The sequence below is a fragment of the Salmo salar genome, chromosome 10, assembly GCF_965601325.2.
Source record: "Salmo salar chromosome 10, fSalSal1, whole genome shotgun sequence".
Taxonomy (NCBI): Eukaryota; Metazoa; Chordata; class Actinopteri; order Salmoniformes; family Salmonidae; genus Salmo; species Salmo salar.
The window spans coordinates 37,969,268-37,987,646 of NC_138300.1; the positions used below are offsets into that span (position 1 = coordinate 37,969,268).

Sequence of the window (18,379 nt, forward strand, 5' to 3'; positions counted from 1 at the left end):
GGCACTAAGAACGCACTCCATTAACTGTATTCCGCCATAAGCAAACAGGAAAACGTTCATCCAGAGGCGTCGCGCCTAGTGGCCGGGGACTTTAATGCAGGGAAACTTAAATCCGTTTTTCCAAATTTCTATCAGCATGTTAAATGTGCAACCAGAGGGGAAAAAACTCTAGACCACCTTTATGCCACACACAGAGACATGTACAAAGCTCTCCCTCCATTTGGCAAATCAGACCATAATTCTATCCTACTGATTCCTGCTTACAAGCTACAGTTAAAGCAGGAAGCCCCAGTGACTCGGTCAATAAAAAAGTGTTCAGATAAAGCAGATGCTAAGCTACTGGACTGTTTTGCTAGCGCAGACTGGAATATGTTCCGGAATTCTTCTGATGTCATTGAGGAGTACACCACATCAGTCATTGGCTTCATCAATAAGTGCATCAATGACGTCGTCCCCACAGTGACCGTACGTACATGCCCCAACCAGAAGCCATGGATTACAGGCAACATCCACACTGAGCTAAAGGCTAGAGCTGCCGCTTTCATGGAGCGGGACTCTAACCCGGAAGCTCATAAAAAAATACCGCTATGCCCTCCAACGAACCATCAAACAGGCAAAGCGTCAATACAGGACTAAGATCGAATCGTACTACACCAGCTCCGACGCTCGTCGGATGTGGCAGGGCTTGCAAACCATTACAGACTATAAAGGGAAGCACAGCCGAGAGCTGCCTAGTGACACAAGCCTACCAGACAAGCTAAACTACTTCTATGCTCGCTTCGAAAACATGCACTGAAACATGCATGAGCTGTTCCAGACAACTGTGTGATCATGCTCTCCGCAGCCGATGTGAGTAAGACCTTTAAACAGGTCAACATTCACAAGCCCGCAGGGCTAGACGGATTACCAGGACGTGTACTGCGAGCACCTGCTGACCAACTGGCAAGTGTCTTCACTGACATTTTCAACCTCTCCATGTCAGAGTCTGTAATACAAACATATTTTAAGCAGACCATCATAGTCCCTGTGCCCAAGAACACTAAGGTAACCTGCTTAAATGACCACCGTCTCCTAGCACTCAAGTCTGTAGCCATGAAGTGCTTTGAAAGGCTGATCATCGCTCACATCAACACCATTATCCCAGAAACCCTAGACCCACTCCAATTTGCATACCGCCCTATAAGATCCACAGATGATGCAATCTCTGCACTCCACACTGCCCTTTCTCACCTGGACAAAAGGAATCTGGACAAAAGGAATGTGAGATTCTCACCTATGTGAGAATGCTATTCATTAACTACAGCTCAGCGTTCAACACCATAGTGCCCTCAAAGCTCATCAATAAGCTAAGGAACCTGGGACTGAATACCTCCCTCTGCAACTTGATCCTGGACTTCCTGAAAGTCTATCGCTGTGCGTAGGCCGCTAATCTGTGTTGGGTTGAATCCAGGCCTATGTCCTGTCGGTAAACTCATGCTTCTGTCTGTTTGTCTGTCCATCAGGGAGTTTCTCCATCTCTACGGGGATGATCACAGCTCACCAGCTGTATAACTACATTACTGACCATGCTGGCACCTACGGCATGAAGCCCCTTCGCATGTCCAAGGCTGCAATGACCAGCGATGGCAAGAAGGGGGCACCACCCAGCAGTGACCTGCATGAGTACGGTCTGGTTGCACTGTGGAACAGGTAGGCTATGGACACTCCACACACACACACACACACACACACACACACACACACACACACACACACACACACACTGTGAATTAAACATACATTATGCATGACCTGTTCTTCTCATCTAGCTCGGGCTCTTACAAGGACCTTGAAGGCCTGCGTCACCATGACGATTTTGACGTGTCCCTGCTGGTGTGTCACAATGCCGCTCCGTTTGAGGAGCAGTCGGAGGGAGAGAGACATCTGCTGAGGTACAGAGAGATGAAAGGAGGGATTATATATCGCACAATGGAAGGTGGAAATCATTTTGGGAAAGGTTACCATTTCATACAGTAGGTTGCTATTGAAAACAATAGGATAGTATTCTATACAGTAGGCTGCTATTGAAAACAATAGGATAGTATTCTATACAGTAGGTTACATTAAAATGAAACTGTGCTGTACCAATAACTCTGTATGAAGTTACATTGCAATGACATTGACTTATCTGTCTTCTTAATCTGTGTGTGTGATGTGATGTGTGTTTATGTTTCAGGCTGCGTTACTACGTGATAATGACCAGCAAGAGAGAGCTGTTTCCCCGGCTGACGGCTGACATGTGTCGCTTCAAAAAGCTTCCCCAGATACACCATGAGGTCAGCGACCTGGCAGGAAGGGTTCCCCCTGAGAGAGGTACAGAACCAGGCGGGGTATTGGACCTTGAACTGGACCACTGGGAGGAGACCCCCCCTGCAGCCTCAGCCCCAGACACCTTCATCTCTACCCCCAGCGTTGGGAACGAGTTCTATCCCCTGACTGGCCCCCAAGGGTCTGGGGCCCAAGGTCTCCTCTACCCCTCTCATCTGTTCCCCCTGCTCAACCAGGAGGTAGGGTTCTCCATGACCGCTAAGACTTCATTGTGTTTTTAACTTTTTAGTGCGTGTATTGATGTATTCACATGGATGAGGCAATTGTAGGTTACCATTTCTATACAATAGGTTACTATGTTAGTATTGCAAATGAAATCAGCTTACCAATATCTTAATTTAAGAGTTATTGCAGTTATTGCATATATATTAAATTATAGGCTGTGTATTTTAAATTAGTCAAATAAATGTATTGATTCAATCATCAATCCAGGTGGGCTGTGCGCAGAGTCAGATCCAGGCGAGCGTGGAACAGGCCATGGGCCACTGTCGCAGGGACAACCTGTGGAGGAGGCTGTTCCATGGAGAACACCAGCACCTGGCCATGAACAAGCTCAAGCTGAGCAAACTGTCCTTCGGCGAACTGGAGGAGCTCCTCAATGCAGTGCAGAGTCAATCTGTAGGGGAGATTGACCCCCAGCTGGTAAAGAACACACTCTACCCTACTCAACTACAGACCAAATCACCTCAAACCACTACGTCAGGCCATCTCACTACTTCAGACCACACCACCTCACCACTCCTTACCACACCAACTCACCTCACCACTACAGACCACACCACCTCACCTCACTACTACAGACCACACCAACTCACCTCACCACTACAGACCACACCACCTCACCTCACCACTACAGACCACACCACCTCACCTCACTACTACAGACCACACCACCTCATCTCACTACTACAGACCACACCACCTCACCTCACTACTACAGACCACACCATCTCACTACTATAGACCACACCACCTCACCTCACTACTACAGACCACACCACCTCACCTCACTACTACAGACCACACCACCTCACCTCACTACTACAGACCACACCACCTCACCTCACTACTACAGACCACACCACCTCACTACTACAGACCACACCACCTCACTACTACAGACCACACCACCTCACTACTACAGACCACACCACCTCACCTCACTACTACAGACCACACCACCTCATCTCACTACTACAGACCACACCAACTCACCTCACTACTACAGACCACACCAACTCACCTCACTACTACAGACCACACCAACTCCCCTCACTACTACAGACCACACCACCTCACCTCACCACTACAGACCACACCACCTCACCTCACCACTACAGACCACACCACCTCACCTCACCACTACATACCACACCACCTCCACCTCACTTCTACAGACCACCTCACCTCACTAATACAGCTCCTCACTATACTGGAGGAGCTCAACGCAGTGCAGAGTCAATCTGTAGGGGAGATTGACCCCCAGCTGGTAAAGAACACACTCTACCCTACTCAACTACAGACCAAATCACCTCATCCCACTACGTCAGGCCATCTCACTACTTCAGACCACACCACCTCACCACTCCTTACCACACCAACTCACCTCACCACTACAGACCACACCACCTCATCTCACTACTACAGACCACACCACCTCACCTCACCTCACTACTACAGACCACACCATCTCACTACTACAGACCACACCACCTCACCTCACTACTACAGACCACACCACCTCATCTCACTACTACAGACCACACCACCTCACCTCACTACTACAGACCACACCATCTCACTACTACAGACCACACCACCTCACCTCACTACTACAGACCACACCACCTCACCTCACTACTACAGACCACACCACCTCACCTCACTACTACAGACCACACCACCTCACTACTACAGATCACACCACCTCACTACTACAGACCACACCACCTCACTACTACAGACCACACCACCTCACCTCACTACTACAGACCACACCACCTCACCTCACTACTACAGACCACACCACCTCATCTCACTACTACAGACCACACCAACTCACCTCACTACTACAGACCACACCAACTCACCTCACTACTACAGACCACACCAACTTACCTCACTACTACAGACCACACCAACTCACCTCACTACTACAGACCACACCATCTCACCTCACCACTACAGACCACACCACCTCACCTCACCACTACATACCACACCACCTCCACCTCACTTCTACAGACCACCTCACCTCACTACTACAGACCACACCAACTCACCTCACTACTACAGACCACACCAACTCACCTCACTACTACAGACCACACCATCTCACCTCACCACTACAGACCACACCACCTCATCTCACCACTACATACCACACCACCTCCACCTCACTTCTACAGACCACCTCACCTCACTAATACAGACCCACACCAACTCGCCTCACCACTACAGACCTCACCAACTCGCCTCACTACTACAGACCACACCACCTCACCTCACCACTACATACCACACCACCTCACCTCACTACTACAGACCACACCAACTCACCTCACTACTTCAAACCACACCAACTCACCTCACTACTACAGACCACACCAACTCACCTCACTACTACAGACCACACCACCTCACCTCACTACTACAGACCACCTCACTACTACAGACCACACCACCTCACCTCACTACTTCAGACCACACCACCTCACTTCTACAGACCTCACCACCTCACCTCACTAATACAGACCACACCACCTCACCTCACTACTTCAGACCACACCATCTCACCTCACTACTACAGACCACCTCACCTCACTACTTCAGACCACCTCACTTCTACAGACCACCTCACCTCACTAATACAGACCCACACCAACTCGCCTCACCACTACAGACCACACCAACTCGCCTCACTACTACAGACCACACCACCTCACCTCACTACTACAGACCACACCAACTCACCTCACTACTACAGACCACACCAACTCATCTCACTACTACAGACCACACCAGCTCACCTCACTACTACAGACCACACCAACTCACCTCACCACTACATACCACACCACCTCACCTCACTACTACAGACCACACCACCTCACCTCACTACTACAGACCACACCAACTCACCTCACTTCTTCAGACCACCTCACCTCACTTCTTCAGACCACCTCACCTCACTTCTTCAGACCACCTCACCTCATTACTTCAGACCACACCAACTCACCTCACCACTACATACCACACCATCTCCACCGCACTACTTCAGACCACACCACCTCACTACTACAGACCACCTCTTCTCACCTCACTAATACAGACCACACCATCTCACCTCACTACTGCAGACCACCTTACCCCACTACTTCACCCCAACTCACCTCACTACTACAGACCATCTCTTCTGACTACTGCAGACCACCTCTTCTCACTGCTACAGACCAACCATCTCAACTCACTAATACAGACCACACCACCTCACCTCATTACTACAGACCACCTCACCTCACTACTACAGACCACCTCACCTCACTTCTACAGACCACACCACCTCACCTCATTACTTCAGACAACACCACCTCACGTCACCACTACATACCACACCACCTCCACCTCACCACTACATACCACACCACCTCACAACGACAGACCACACCACCTCACCTCACTACTACAGATCACCTCACCTCACTAATACAGACCACACCATCTCACCTCACTACTACAGACCACCTCACCACACTACTGCAGACCACTTCACTACTACAGACCACCTCACCTCACTACTGCAGACCACCTCACCTCACTACTGCAGACCACCTCACTACTACAGACCACACCACCTCACCTCACTACTACAGACCACACCACCTCACCTCACCACTACATACCACACCACCTCACCTCACCACTACATACCACACCACCTCACCACTTCTACAGACCATCTCACCTCACTTATACAGACCCACACCATCTCACCTCACTGCTGCGGACCAACTCACTACTACAGACCACCTCACCTCACTAATACAGACCACACCATCTCACCTCACTAATACAGACCACACCATCTCACCTCACTACTACAGACCACCTCACTACTGCAGACCACTTCACTACTACAGACCACCTCACCTCACTACTGCAGACCACCTCACCTCACTACTGCAGACCACCTCACTACTACAGACCACCTCCATCTCAATACTTCAGACCACACCACCTCACTACTATAGATCACACCACCTCACCTCACTTCTTCAGACCACACCATCTTACCACTACTTACCACACCACCTCACCTCACCACTACATACCACACCACCTCACCACTTCTACAGACCATCTCACCTCACTAATACAGACCCACACCATCTCACCTCACTGCTGCAGACCAACTCACTACTACAGACCACCTCACCTCACTACTACAGACCACACCACCTCACCTCACTACTACAGATCACCTCACCTCACTAATACAGACCACACCACCTCACCTCACTAATACAGACCACACCATCTCACCTCACTAATACAGACCACACCATCTCACCTCACTACTACAGACCACCTCACCTCACTACTACAGACCACCTCACTACTACAGACCACCTCACCTCACTAATACTTCTACAGACCATCTCACCTCACTGCTGCAGACCAACTCACTACTACAGACCACCTCACCTCACTACTACAGACCACACCACCTCACCTCACTACTTCAGATCACCTCACCTCACTAATACAGACCACACCATCTCACCTCACTAATACAGACCACACCATCTCACCTCACTAATACAGACCACACCATCTCACCTCACTAATACAGACCACACCATCTCACCTCACTGCTGCAGACCACCTCACTACTACAGACCACCTCACCTCACTACTGCAGACCACTTCACTACTGCAGACCACCTCACCTCACTACTGCAGACCACCTCACCTCACTACTGCAGACCACCTCACTACTACAGACCACCTCACCTCACTACTGCAGACCACCTCACTACTACAGACGACATCACTACTTTCAGACCACCTCACCTCACTTCTGCAGACCAACTCAGTGCTACAGACATCTCACCTCACTACTACAGAGCACCTCACTGCTGCAGATCACACCATCTCACCTCACTGCTACAGACCACACCTCCTCACCTCAACTCACTACTACAGACCACACCACCTCACTACTTCAGGCCACTCCACCTCACCTCACTACTACAGACCACAGCACCTCACCTCACAGACCAGACCACACCTCCTCAGATGTGCTGTAGTATATGACAAAACATGTCTTTCTCAGGTCCTGTTTGTATGGCCTCTATTATCCTGCTGCTGTGTTGATTTGGCAGCAGGCACCTCTATAGCATGCTGCTCTGTTCGCAGGTCTCTCTGTTGAGGAAGAATCTCAAAAGCCAATCAGCACACTCTACTGTACACACAGAGCATAATTATTGAGCCTACTGCACCTATTATTAAAACACATCCGGTCGCTGATTGGATTGTGCCCTCCATTCAGAGATTGGATGGTTCCAGTCAGGTGTACACGTATTAGATGCAATAGCCTAATTTCCAGTATCATGCCATGTCCATATTAGGTTATTGTGTTCCAGTCGTGATTGGATTTGGATAAGTACCTCTGCAGGTAGATAAGTATGTGCTGTAGGCTTGACTAGAGTTTCCTGTTAGTCTTGTATCCTTTTAAATGACTACCCATTAAAGTTGTGCTTGTTAGATACATTTTATTTAGTTAACAGCAGTTAAGTCACTGACAACAGATGATCCCTTCTACAATAATTAAACAACACTTCAATCCAGAGACTCATGAGACTAATTCCAGGTAGAAAGGAGTTGGAGCACTCAACAAAGTAAAATAGATCAATCTCCAACTCCCTTTTACCTGGAATTAGTATTTTTGAAGTTTTTCTTGGTAAGCCATTCTCATGATTGTTGTCATTGTTGAGCACCCATCCTTTCCTTTGTTTCCTGAAGAGTGGAGACCCACCTGAACTCTGGCCACTTCAATTCAATAGTTAGTTACTGATGCTACCCATATAGCCTCCACTTGTTGGTTTTGTAAAATAAAGGTCCCTATGGCCTTTCTTGAGAGCTCCAATCATTTCAGTTATTCTTCATTATACTCAGTTTAAAGTTCCCTGCTCTAATTACACGATGGTTGGAGCAACTATGCATCTGTGATTTTCCAAATGTCTGGTGGGCGGGTGGCGAATGGTATTCAAGGTTAATGCCCTCTTAGTCAGTAGAGGAGGGTGGGCCAGGCCTACTCACTCCTGCCTACTCGAGGAGACCGAGAGCCTCATAATCACAGAGGCTTGCATCTGTGTGTGTTGGAGAGGAGAGAAACAAAGCATCCTTGGATGACATTGATGATCACAGAGGTGTGCGTGCATGTGCACATTTGTTGTTGGAGAGGAGAGAAATGCGGCTCGTCATCCATGGAGAAAGAAATCATGATAATCACAAGCTCTCTAAAAGCCCTCATACCTTCTCCTGAGCCAGTGGCTGTGGGCTCCTGGGCTGCTCACTGTGACTGACAGCTCCTCCAGGTCTAACAGCCTTCCCACTGTGCACTGCAGCAGCTCATCCCTTACGGTGCGGCAGGTAGAGAATAGAGCCGTATCCTCCCTATAATAACCACACAGGCGTTATCCTGACATCAACATAAGGATAGTGGTACCGTCGTATCCCCCAGCACAGCTGGGAAACATGTCTATGCATACAGTATATCTGAATTGTGATGATGTGTAGTAGGATTTGCCTATGTGCAGTATGAGGTGTTGCGTGCGGTTTGATTGGGTTTTTCTTGATCCTCTGTCATATCTCTGTTGTGTTGTGAGTCCCCACAGAGTTGCAGGATTTCCATCAGTCCTGCTGAAGACTGAATGTAGATGCTTTATTTTGATGATTCCCATAGGTTTCATCCATAACAAACTGTCGTGTCATCCACTCCATTTCTAGCTTGAAATCATCTTCTGAAGGCGATAGATACGTACCTCTGTGCTACCTACTCTGCCGCGCTGTGCTACCTACTCTGCCGCGCTGTGCTACCTACTCTGCCGCGCTGTGCTACCTACTCTGCCGCGCTGTGCTACCTACTCTGCCGCGCTGTGCTACCTACTCTGCCGCGCTGTGCTACCTACTCTGCCGCGCTGTGCTACCTACTCTGCCGCGCTGTGCTACCTACTCTGCCGCGCTGTGCTACCTACTCTGCCGCGCTGTGCTACCTACTCTGCCGCGCTATGCTACCTACTCTGCCATGCTGTGCCAATGTCTTGTTACTGTGTATCTATTCTGTGGTTACATCCCTATTCCCTATACAGTGCACTACTTTTGACCATGGCCCATAGGCTCTGATCAAAAGTAGTGCGCTATGTAGGGAATAGGGTACCATTTGGGATGAGGCCTGTGAGTTAGTTCCATACCCCTAACCCCTCTGGGCACGTCAGAAGTCTACATGCTGCTCACACCAAGGGGATAACTCTCCGCTCCCAGAGGTCTACTCTGCCTACATGTGATAAGTAAATCTAGAAAATCCACAGCATCAAATCAATTTCAAACCAAGTTGAACTGGAATGTGCAATGTGTCTGATGATACCCTTTGCTAGTGACTATTCATTTAAATTATGTCTCTTTCATTATTAAATAAAAAAGGATCTAATCTACCATGAGGTTGAAGCTTCTCAAACTGCAGAAGGTCTTTATTCTGAGTAGGATGTTAGCATGGATACTTCCCAAAATGGCACCCTATTTCCATAATGCCCATAGGGCTGTGGTCAAAGTAGTACACTATTTAGGGTACTCTGTGGGATACAGCTGTAGCTAAACGCTGCTTTGCTTCACAACATTTCTCAGTGGTCTTCCAATGTTTGGAATTTCAAGAACAAGTAAAGGACGGCAGTTACTATTGAGAATTAATATTGAGATGAATTTCAAAGCAAGAGTGCTTAGATGCAAAGATCAGAAAGCTCCAACATTAGGCTACATGTATAGGAAAAAGGGTGCCATTTGGGACAAGACAATGGTTTATTGTAGAGAGCTACCCTTTTTCTAAGATAGTTATATGCCTTATTATTGTTTAATAAAAGATGTGCTCTTTATTTTAGTGTGGTGGTATAGCTACAGTAGAGAGCTGCCCTCTTCAAAGAGATAGTTATGTATCTTAATCAACGCTGTGCTCTTCAAACTAGCTGTGTCTTTCCCACAGGGATCTCGGCATTTATCAACAGAAAAGTCCTAATTAAAAACCCAAACATCCTATTTATATGTCCATGTTAAAGAAGAAGTGGAATGGAAACTTCACAGTCAGTGATCTGAACACAGATTAAGAATGTAGTGAAGTATGGACTGTGAGAACTGAGTAGGCTCTGCAGCATTGCAGAGGTCGCCGTTGGAAAGCTCCCTACAGCCACCCGCTGCCTCGTCTTCCCTTCCGATCCTCTTCTCTACTCATTTTCTACTATTCATAGATGTATGCCAGGGAATCACTGATGATTGTCAGCCAAGCAATGTTTTATAAATGTTAGATTCAAAGCCAATTGAGTAATTGGTGTGTACTATTTGGCCATTTTTTAATTTGCAAGAGAATATCTAGAAGAAGTCTTTGAAATGTCTTAACTTAATTCCTGATGTATCCTTTTCTCAGTGTGTAGGCTCATTGTTCCTTATGTAGCTGGTGCTGGTTTGAATTTGTGTGGTAACTGGTCAGGGTCAAGCATTTGTTTGTCTCTAGTTCAGACCTTCAGCTCGAAACGTTGCACAATCAAACTTTGGGTGTTTTCAGCAATGTGTGGCCCAGGTGTCTATCATTCTTTCAAGGCTTCCTCTCCTCTGTTCCTATAGGGTCAAAACGTTGCGTAATAACACTGTGAGAGCATTCAGCACTGTTTGGCCAGGGCCTCCATTTTTCTTTCAAGGCTTTGTGTCCTCTATCTCTGTTCCCACAGGATTGTTTCTTGACCATGAGTCCCAGCTGGTACCAGAGTCTGATCAAAGTGCTGCTGACTCGCTTCCCTCAGAGCTGCCGACACTTTGACCAGAGTGGCATTCAGTATCTGGTAAGAGCAAAGCCACTAATATAACATATATACAGATATAAACACTACAAAAGCATATATACTGAACAAAAATATAAATGCAACATGCTACAATTTCAATTATTTTACTAAGTTAGTTCATATATGGAAATCAGTCAATTTTAATAAATTCATTAGCCCTAATCTATGGATTTCACACTTTGGGAATACAGTCATGTTGGTCACAGATACCTTAACAAAATGTAGAGGCGTGGATCAGAAACATAGATTTGATCAAGCTGTTGATTGTGGCCTGTGGAATGTTGTCCCACTCCTCTTCAATGGCTGTGCGAAGTTGCTGGATATTGGCGGGAACTGGAACACGCTGTCGTACACGTCAATCCAGAGCATCCCAAACGTGCTTAATGGGTGACATGTCTGGTGAGTATGCAGGCCATGGAGAACTGGGAAATGTTCAGCTTCCATGAATTGTGTACTGATCCTTGCGACATGTGGCCCTGCATTATCATGCTGAAACATGAGGTGAAGGCGGCGGATGAATGGCACGACAATGAGCCTCAGGATCTCATCATGGTATCTCTGTGCATTCAAATTGTAATCAATAAAATGTAATTGTTCGTTGTCCGTAGCTTATACCTACCCATACCAAAACCCCACCACCACCATGAGGAACTCTGTTCACAACAGTGACATCAGCAAACCGCTGATCAGCAAATCACACAACACCATACACGTGGTCTGCAGTTGTGATGCCGGTTGGATGTACTGCCAATTTCTCTAAAACGACATTGGAGGCGGCTTATAGTAAAGAAATGAACATTTAATTATCTGGCAACAGTTCTATTGGACATTCCTGCAGTCAGTATGCCAATTGCATGCTCCCTCAAACCTTGAGATATCTGTGACATTGTGTTGTGTGACAAAACTGCACATTTTAGAGTGGCCTTTTATTGCCCCCAGCACAAGGTGCACCTGTGTAATGATCATGCTGTTTAATCAGCTTCTTGATATGCCACACCTGTCAGGTGGATGGATTATCTTGGCAAAGGAGAAATGCTCACTAACCGGGATGAAAACAAATTTGTACACAACATTTTATAGAAATAAGCTTTCTGTACGTATGGAACATTTCTGGGATCTTTTCTTTCAGTTCATGAAACATGGGGCCAACACTTTACATGTTGCGTTTATATTTTTGTTAAGTGTAAAAACTACAAGTCCCTACAGCACTTTGTCCACAATTACACTACAATTAAAATTGCTCGTCAAAATGGGTTCCAGAGTGCGGCCTTCAGACCTCAACCGCCACTAAATCAAGGTCATGTTCAGTATAGCACACTAAGCAAAATCTGCAATGGAAAAGGTAGCAAAACCTATCTCCCCACTGAACACTACTATTCCAGTAAATTAAGTGGTGCTTTGTTCACTAAACTAGAGCTGTCCTCTCCATATGGAGTATGTACACACTTGCATACATAGGAATACAGTAGAGCACCACCAGCTGCTGTACCTCCAGCAGAATATAATGTAGAGAAACAGGGGAAAGCACCCCGCTAAGCAAATTAATTATCCTGTTTTCTCCTTCACATTCATTGTGATTGCATCCGCTTCAAGTCAAACTGTATCTTGACCCTGCATGCAACAACATCAAGACCAGCTCCTTGAGCTGCAGACGTTGTTATTAGCATGGGTGCCTGTATCAAAGTTCCTATATCTCTGTCATTGGACTCCACTGTTTATATACGATATGTATTCAAGAAATATACTGTATCACTCTATATGTGTAATATCCTATAATGAATTCCATCCCTCCATCCCCTATTTGATTTCAATGAATTTTGGAGGTGATCTTGTGAAATTCTTATGGACTAATCCGCTATCAGGAACTGCCCCAAGTATCCTTGAACTTTTCTAAAGTTTCTCTCAGACTTCTAACTTTTATTTGTGATAGGGGAAAGCAAGAACAATTTGAATGTGAAGAAGGAAAAAATTAGTATATTGAGAGACCTCTGCAGTTTGGAAGAAGGGTTTTAGCGTTGTGTAAAAATGTGAAATGCGGCTCTCAAGGGAGATTATGGGAGTCTTATGGGGAATAATTGTCGGTGTCAAGAGTTTAGTCACTATTGAGTTTGGTAATTGAGAGACTTGAGATCAAAAGAACATCCCCCTCACTACTTCTCTTCTGAAGATGTTCTGCCCTAGTACTGTAGATGGTGACATAAACTCAACCTGCCCTTCCCTCCCTAGCAAACATCAGTCACACACTATTCCTTTTTTGTCCCAGAGAGCAAAAGACTATAAATAGTTCAAACACAAGATCCCATTAACTGTAGTCAGTCACCTATTTTTGTTCAAAGTTATACTGTGGGGAATAGGGGGGATGGAATTGTAAGTCATTATAGCTTGAAATTAAGTTGTTCTGCCATTCCCTTCTTTCTTTCAGGCTGTCCTGAACCAGAAATTCACTGACTGCTTTGTTCTGGTCTTCCTTGAAAATCAGGCAGGAAAAACGGTGAGTCATTGTGATGTCTTCCCCTTGTTATGCTCTTTATAGCATTCTATAGCTACAGTATATGAATTCCTTATAAGCTATAAGGTGAGATGACATTGTTTTCAATTGAACTTTATTTTGCCCCCTCCTCCCCCTCCCTCCAGAGCCTCAAGGTTGTATTTAGGGAGCCATTGCCATCCCAACCGCAGCCTAGGAACAGCCCCTCGCCCCAGCTGGTGTCCATGTACCATCACCTGGAGTCTGTGATCAACACAGCCTGCTACAACTTGTGGACAGGCCTGCTGTAGGCCTGGAGGGCCTATCGGGGCCAGGTGGGCCACAGAGAAACAGGCTGCTGGAAGGTGTAGTTCCAGACGGGCGGCTTCATTTCTAGGCCAATTGGGACACAAAAAAGGATGTTATTGTTGAAAAGTGCTAAATCAGCGAATCAAAGAGAGTTCACATGTTAAAGCTTCCTGTTCAAATTATCAGTGTTTTACTCATTCTACCACTGGGAGAAAAGATACACACTATTGTTAAAGGGATAGTGCAAGATTTTGGCAATGAAGCTGTACCTGTAGACTTCCAGTCATTGCGCTAACGCTAGTTATGCTCACAAAACTACCTTCAAAACTACCACAGAGACATAGAAATGGCATCTGACATTGCAAAAAATCTTGCACTATCCCTTTAAAGATACGACCTTACCGGCCTGTGTCACGGTAAAAAGCTGAGGGATGTGCCTGGAAAAATTGGTATCAAAATTATAGTGTTAACTTGTTTTGAGGGTGTATAGTGTTTGTTTACATTTACATTGTTTACAAACATTGGAGTAAAATAAGATTTATACTTGTGGTTCTGATAGGGTACCGCAGTTGAACCAAGTTATATTCTTTAAGAATCAATGGGTATACATCATTAATTTAGATTAGCAATGAACTAGCTTTAAAGCACATGAAGGGCTCTATTAAATCAGATCCGCTTTAGCCGACATCCACATAGCGGTTGTTTTGGCGGTGTCGGAGGTGAAGCAGCGTTAGAGCTGTCAAATCCACAAGCGGCTCCTGGCATTATACAGTGCCTTCGGAAAGTATTCAGATCCCTTGACTTTTTCCACATTTTCATATGTTACAACCTTATTCTAAAATGTATTAAATAGTTTTTTTTCCTCATCAATCTACACAATACCCCATAATGACAAAGCAAAAATAAGTTTGTAGAAATGTTAGCTAATTTATTAAAAAATGTCAAACTGAAATATCACATTTATGTAAGTATTCAGACCCTTTACTCATTACTTTGAGTAGTGAGTACTGACAGCGATTACAACACCGAGTCTTCTTGGGTATGACGCTACAAGCTTGGCACACCTGTATTTGGGGAGTTCCTCCTATTCTCTGCAGATCCTCTCAAGGTCTGTCAGGTTGGATGGGGAGCGTTGCTGCACAGCTATTTTCAGATCTCTCCAGAGATGTTCGATCGGGTTCAAGTCCAGGCTCTGGCTGGGCCACTCAAGAACATTGAGACTTGTCTTGAAGCCACTCCTGCGTTGTCTTGGCTGTATGCTTTGGGTCGTTGTCCTGTTGGAAGGTGAACCTTCGCCCCAGTCTGAGGTCCTAACCTGCTCCAGAGAGCTTTTCATCAAGAATCTGTACTTTGATCCGTTCATCTTTGCCTCAATCCTGACTAGTCTCCCAGTCTTTGCCGCTGAAAAACATCCCCACAGCATGATGCACCGTAGGGATGGTGCCAGGTTTCCTCCAGACGTGACGCTTGGCATTCAGGCCAAAGAGTTCAATCTTGGTTTCATCAGATCAGAGAATCTTGTTCAGAGAATCCTTTTGGCAAACTCCAAGTGCCTTTTACTGAGAAGTGGCTTCCGTCTAGCCACTCTACCATAAAGGCCTGATTGGTGGAGTGCTGCAGATATGGTTGTCCTTTTGGAAGGTTCTCCCATCTCCACAGAGGAACTCTAGAGCTCTGTCAGTGACCATCGGGTTCTTGGTCCCCTCCCTGACCTAGGGCCTTCTCCCCCGGTTGCTCAGTTTGGCCGGGGGGGGGGGGGGGGTTTGGAGGTTTAAACTTCTTCCATTTAAGATTGATTGAGGCCACTGTTCTTGGGGACCTTCAATGCTGCAGAAATGTTTTGGTACCCTTCCCCAGATCTGTGCCTCGACACAATCCTGTCTCGGAGCTCTACGGACAATTCCTTCGACCTCATGGCTTGGTTTTTGCTCTGACGTGCACTGTCAACTGTGGGATCTTATATAGACAGGTGTGTGGCTTTCCAAATCATGTCCAATCAATTGAATTTACCACAGGTGGACTCCAATCAAGTTGTAGAAACATCAAGGATGATAGCATAGGGTCTGAATACTTTTTTATTTTTAGTACATTTGCAAACTTTTTTAGAAACGTCTCGTTTTTTCATGGGGTATTTTGTGTAGATTGAGAAGGATTTTTTTTTTTTAAATGTAATCCATTTTAGAATAAGGCTGTAATGTAACAAAATGTTGAAAAAGTAAAAGGGTCTGAATACTTTCCAAAGACACTGTACCTAAAGTGGACTTTGCCATTGGCTGCACAACATTGCATTGAGAAATTCCATGGAGCCTTGTTTACAAGTTTGAACATAAGAATGTGAAATGTAAAATACACCTTGATTAGGCTGATAAGAATACTCATTATTTAGGTGAATGATTTTCAAATTGAGCGCCATTATTTCTATGTAGCCTACACTTTCTCGTTCTGAACTTCTAACATGAGTGCGATGGGTGTGGATTCATGACAATGATCAAGAACAGCTGCTCACCGATTTTGACAGCTCCAACGTACGCAGTTACACTTCTGACACCGCTAAAACATCAGCTATGCGGGTGTCGGCTATCGCCAGTTAAAGCTTTAAAAAAAAGTAAGAGATATGAAAAACAAATAATTAGAGCAGCAGTAAATAACAATAGTGGGGCTATATACAGGGGGTACCGGTACTGTCAATGTGCCGTGGCACCGGTGTCAAGGTATTTGAGATAATTATGTACATGCAGGTAGGGTTGCCTCCTGCAGTGGACATTGAGACTCACAGACAGAGGGCACTTACTGTAACAATGCTATTTAGCTGTCACAATTTCATAATGACAGAATTGAACTGAAGAAGACATACTTTTTGCACTGAACAGTGCACCAGAGATTATGCAATTTGCCCCAATTTTCAATGGCAACATGAGCCTATTACTCATTGACTTGGAGGTTAGTGGTGGTATGGTAGAATGAAAAGGGGGTGAGACTTTCAGGCTAGTATGATCTAATGCCATAGTACTGTATGTACTATGGCACAACGTTTTTGTAATTTTGCAGGCTTTTATCCAGAGCGACTTACAGGAGCATTTAGGGTTAAATGCCTTGCTCAAGGGCACATCAGATTTTGTCACCTAGTCGGCTCGGGGATTCGGACTAGTGACCGTTCAGTTACTGGCCCAATGCTCTTAACCGCTAGGCTACATTCCCATTCAGCTTGTCATTCGGCTGATGCCTCTTTACTTCACATCAGAGATCATCCACCATACATGTACATTAGAAATCTTACCTGAAGTGGATTTCATTCCCCAACCTGTGAATTGGACTGTAAACAAGTCAGTATTGTGCAACCAAGTGTTGGTAAATTAGACCTATTCTCCAACTCGTAAACCATTTATAATTGTAGGTTTTCAAATCATATGAATGAAGGAATTAAGGTGTTTCTCTCTTGGATACTGTGCCTTGCCAAAGTCTAGGAATAGATTCTCAAGATCACCACAGCACACAGTTCAGTCTCAAGTATTCTGCAGAGGGGAAAGATTGCTGCAATATTGGGTAATTGATTTTTTCTTCTTACCATTGTGTCCTATAAGTGTCAAACCTGCTACCCAATTTGCCCAACTGCCATATCTTCATCCTAAAGTGTCCTAGTTTGTTTTATTTCTTAATGATGCGATCAGGGCAGTGTTATTATTTTTGCAAGTGGAATCTATAGAAATTGCATTTGGACTACTGACTAGCTACATTTTGACAGGGTTGAGTGTATAGCTGGTCTGTTTACAGATTGGGCATTGGATCCAGCATGTGTACAACATTGTAATAACAGCACCCACGCATCAGTTTAGCAATGTCATTACAATACCGTAAATAAGCCTTAAAAGTTTGCACACATTTAAAATGAAGGAAACCAAATATTGTATGAAGTTCCTTATTAAATAATAATGAAGGATTTAGATATTTATAATGGATTTCTGAGCAAGGCAATGTGTCTTTAGAAATGTTTTTGTTTTGAAGGTAAGAACACTGGATATTGAATAATGCATGATGTCAACAGTATAGGCATTATGGATTTGTATGATATGCTACAATAAACCTTATGGTGTATTCACTAACTTGACAGATGTATGGTACTACTGTATAC

General features: G+C 45.4%; 1 protein-coding gene across 1 annotated transcript in view; it reads left to right on the forward strand.

Annotated features, from left to right (window-relative positions):
• The window catches only part of LOC106560333 (KICSTOR complex protein SZT2), a 188,366-nt gene extending 170,016 nt beyond the window's left edge, over nucleotides 1-18,350 (forward strand). The window contains 7 exon segments of the mRNA XM_082956975.1: nucleotides 1,503-1,689; nucleotides 1,809-1,931; nucleotides 2,216-2,546; nucleotides 2,800-3,009; nucleotides 11,364-11,474; nucleotides 13,897-13,965; nucleotides 14,109-18,350. Of these exon segments, the coding sequence (XP_082813101.1) occupies nucleotides 1,503-1,689; nucleotides 1,809-1,931; nucleotides 2,216-2,546; nucleotides 2,800-3,009; nucleotides 11,364-11,474; nucleotides 13,897-13,965; nucleotides 14,109-14,252 (1,175 nt within the window). The 3' untranslated portion in view covers nucleotides 14,253-18,350.
• The last annotated feature ends 29 nt before the right edge of the window (nucleotides 18,351-18,379 follow it).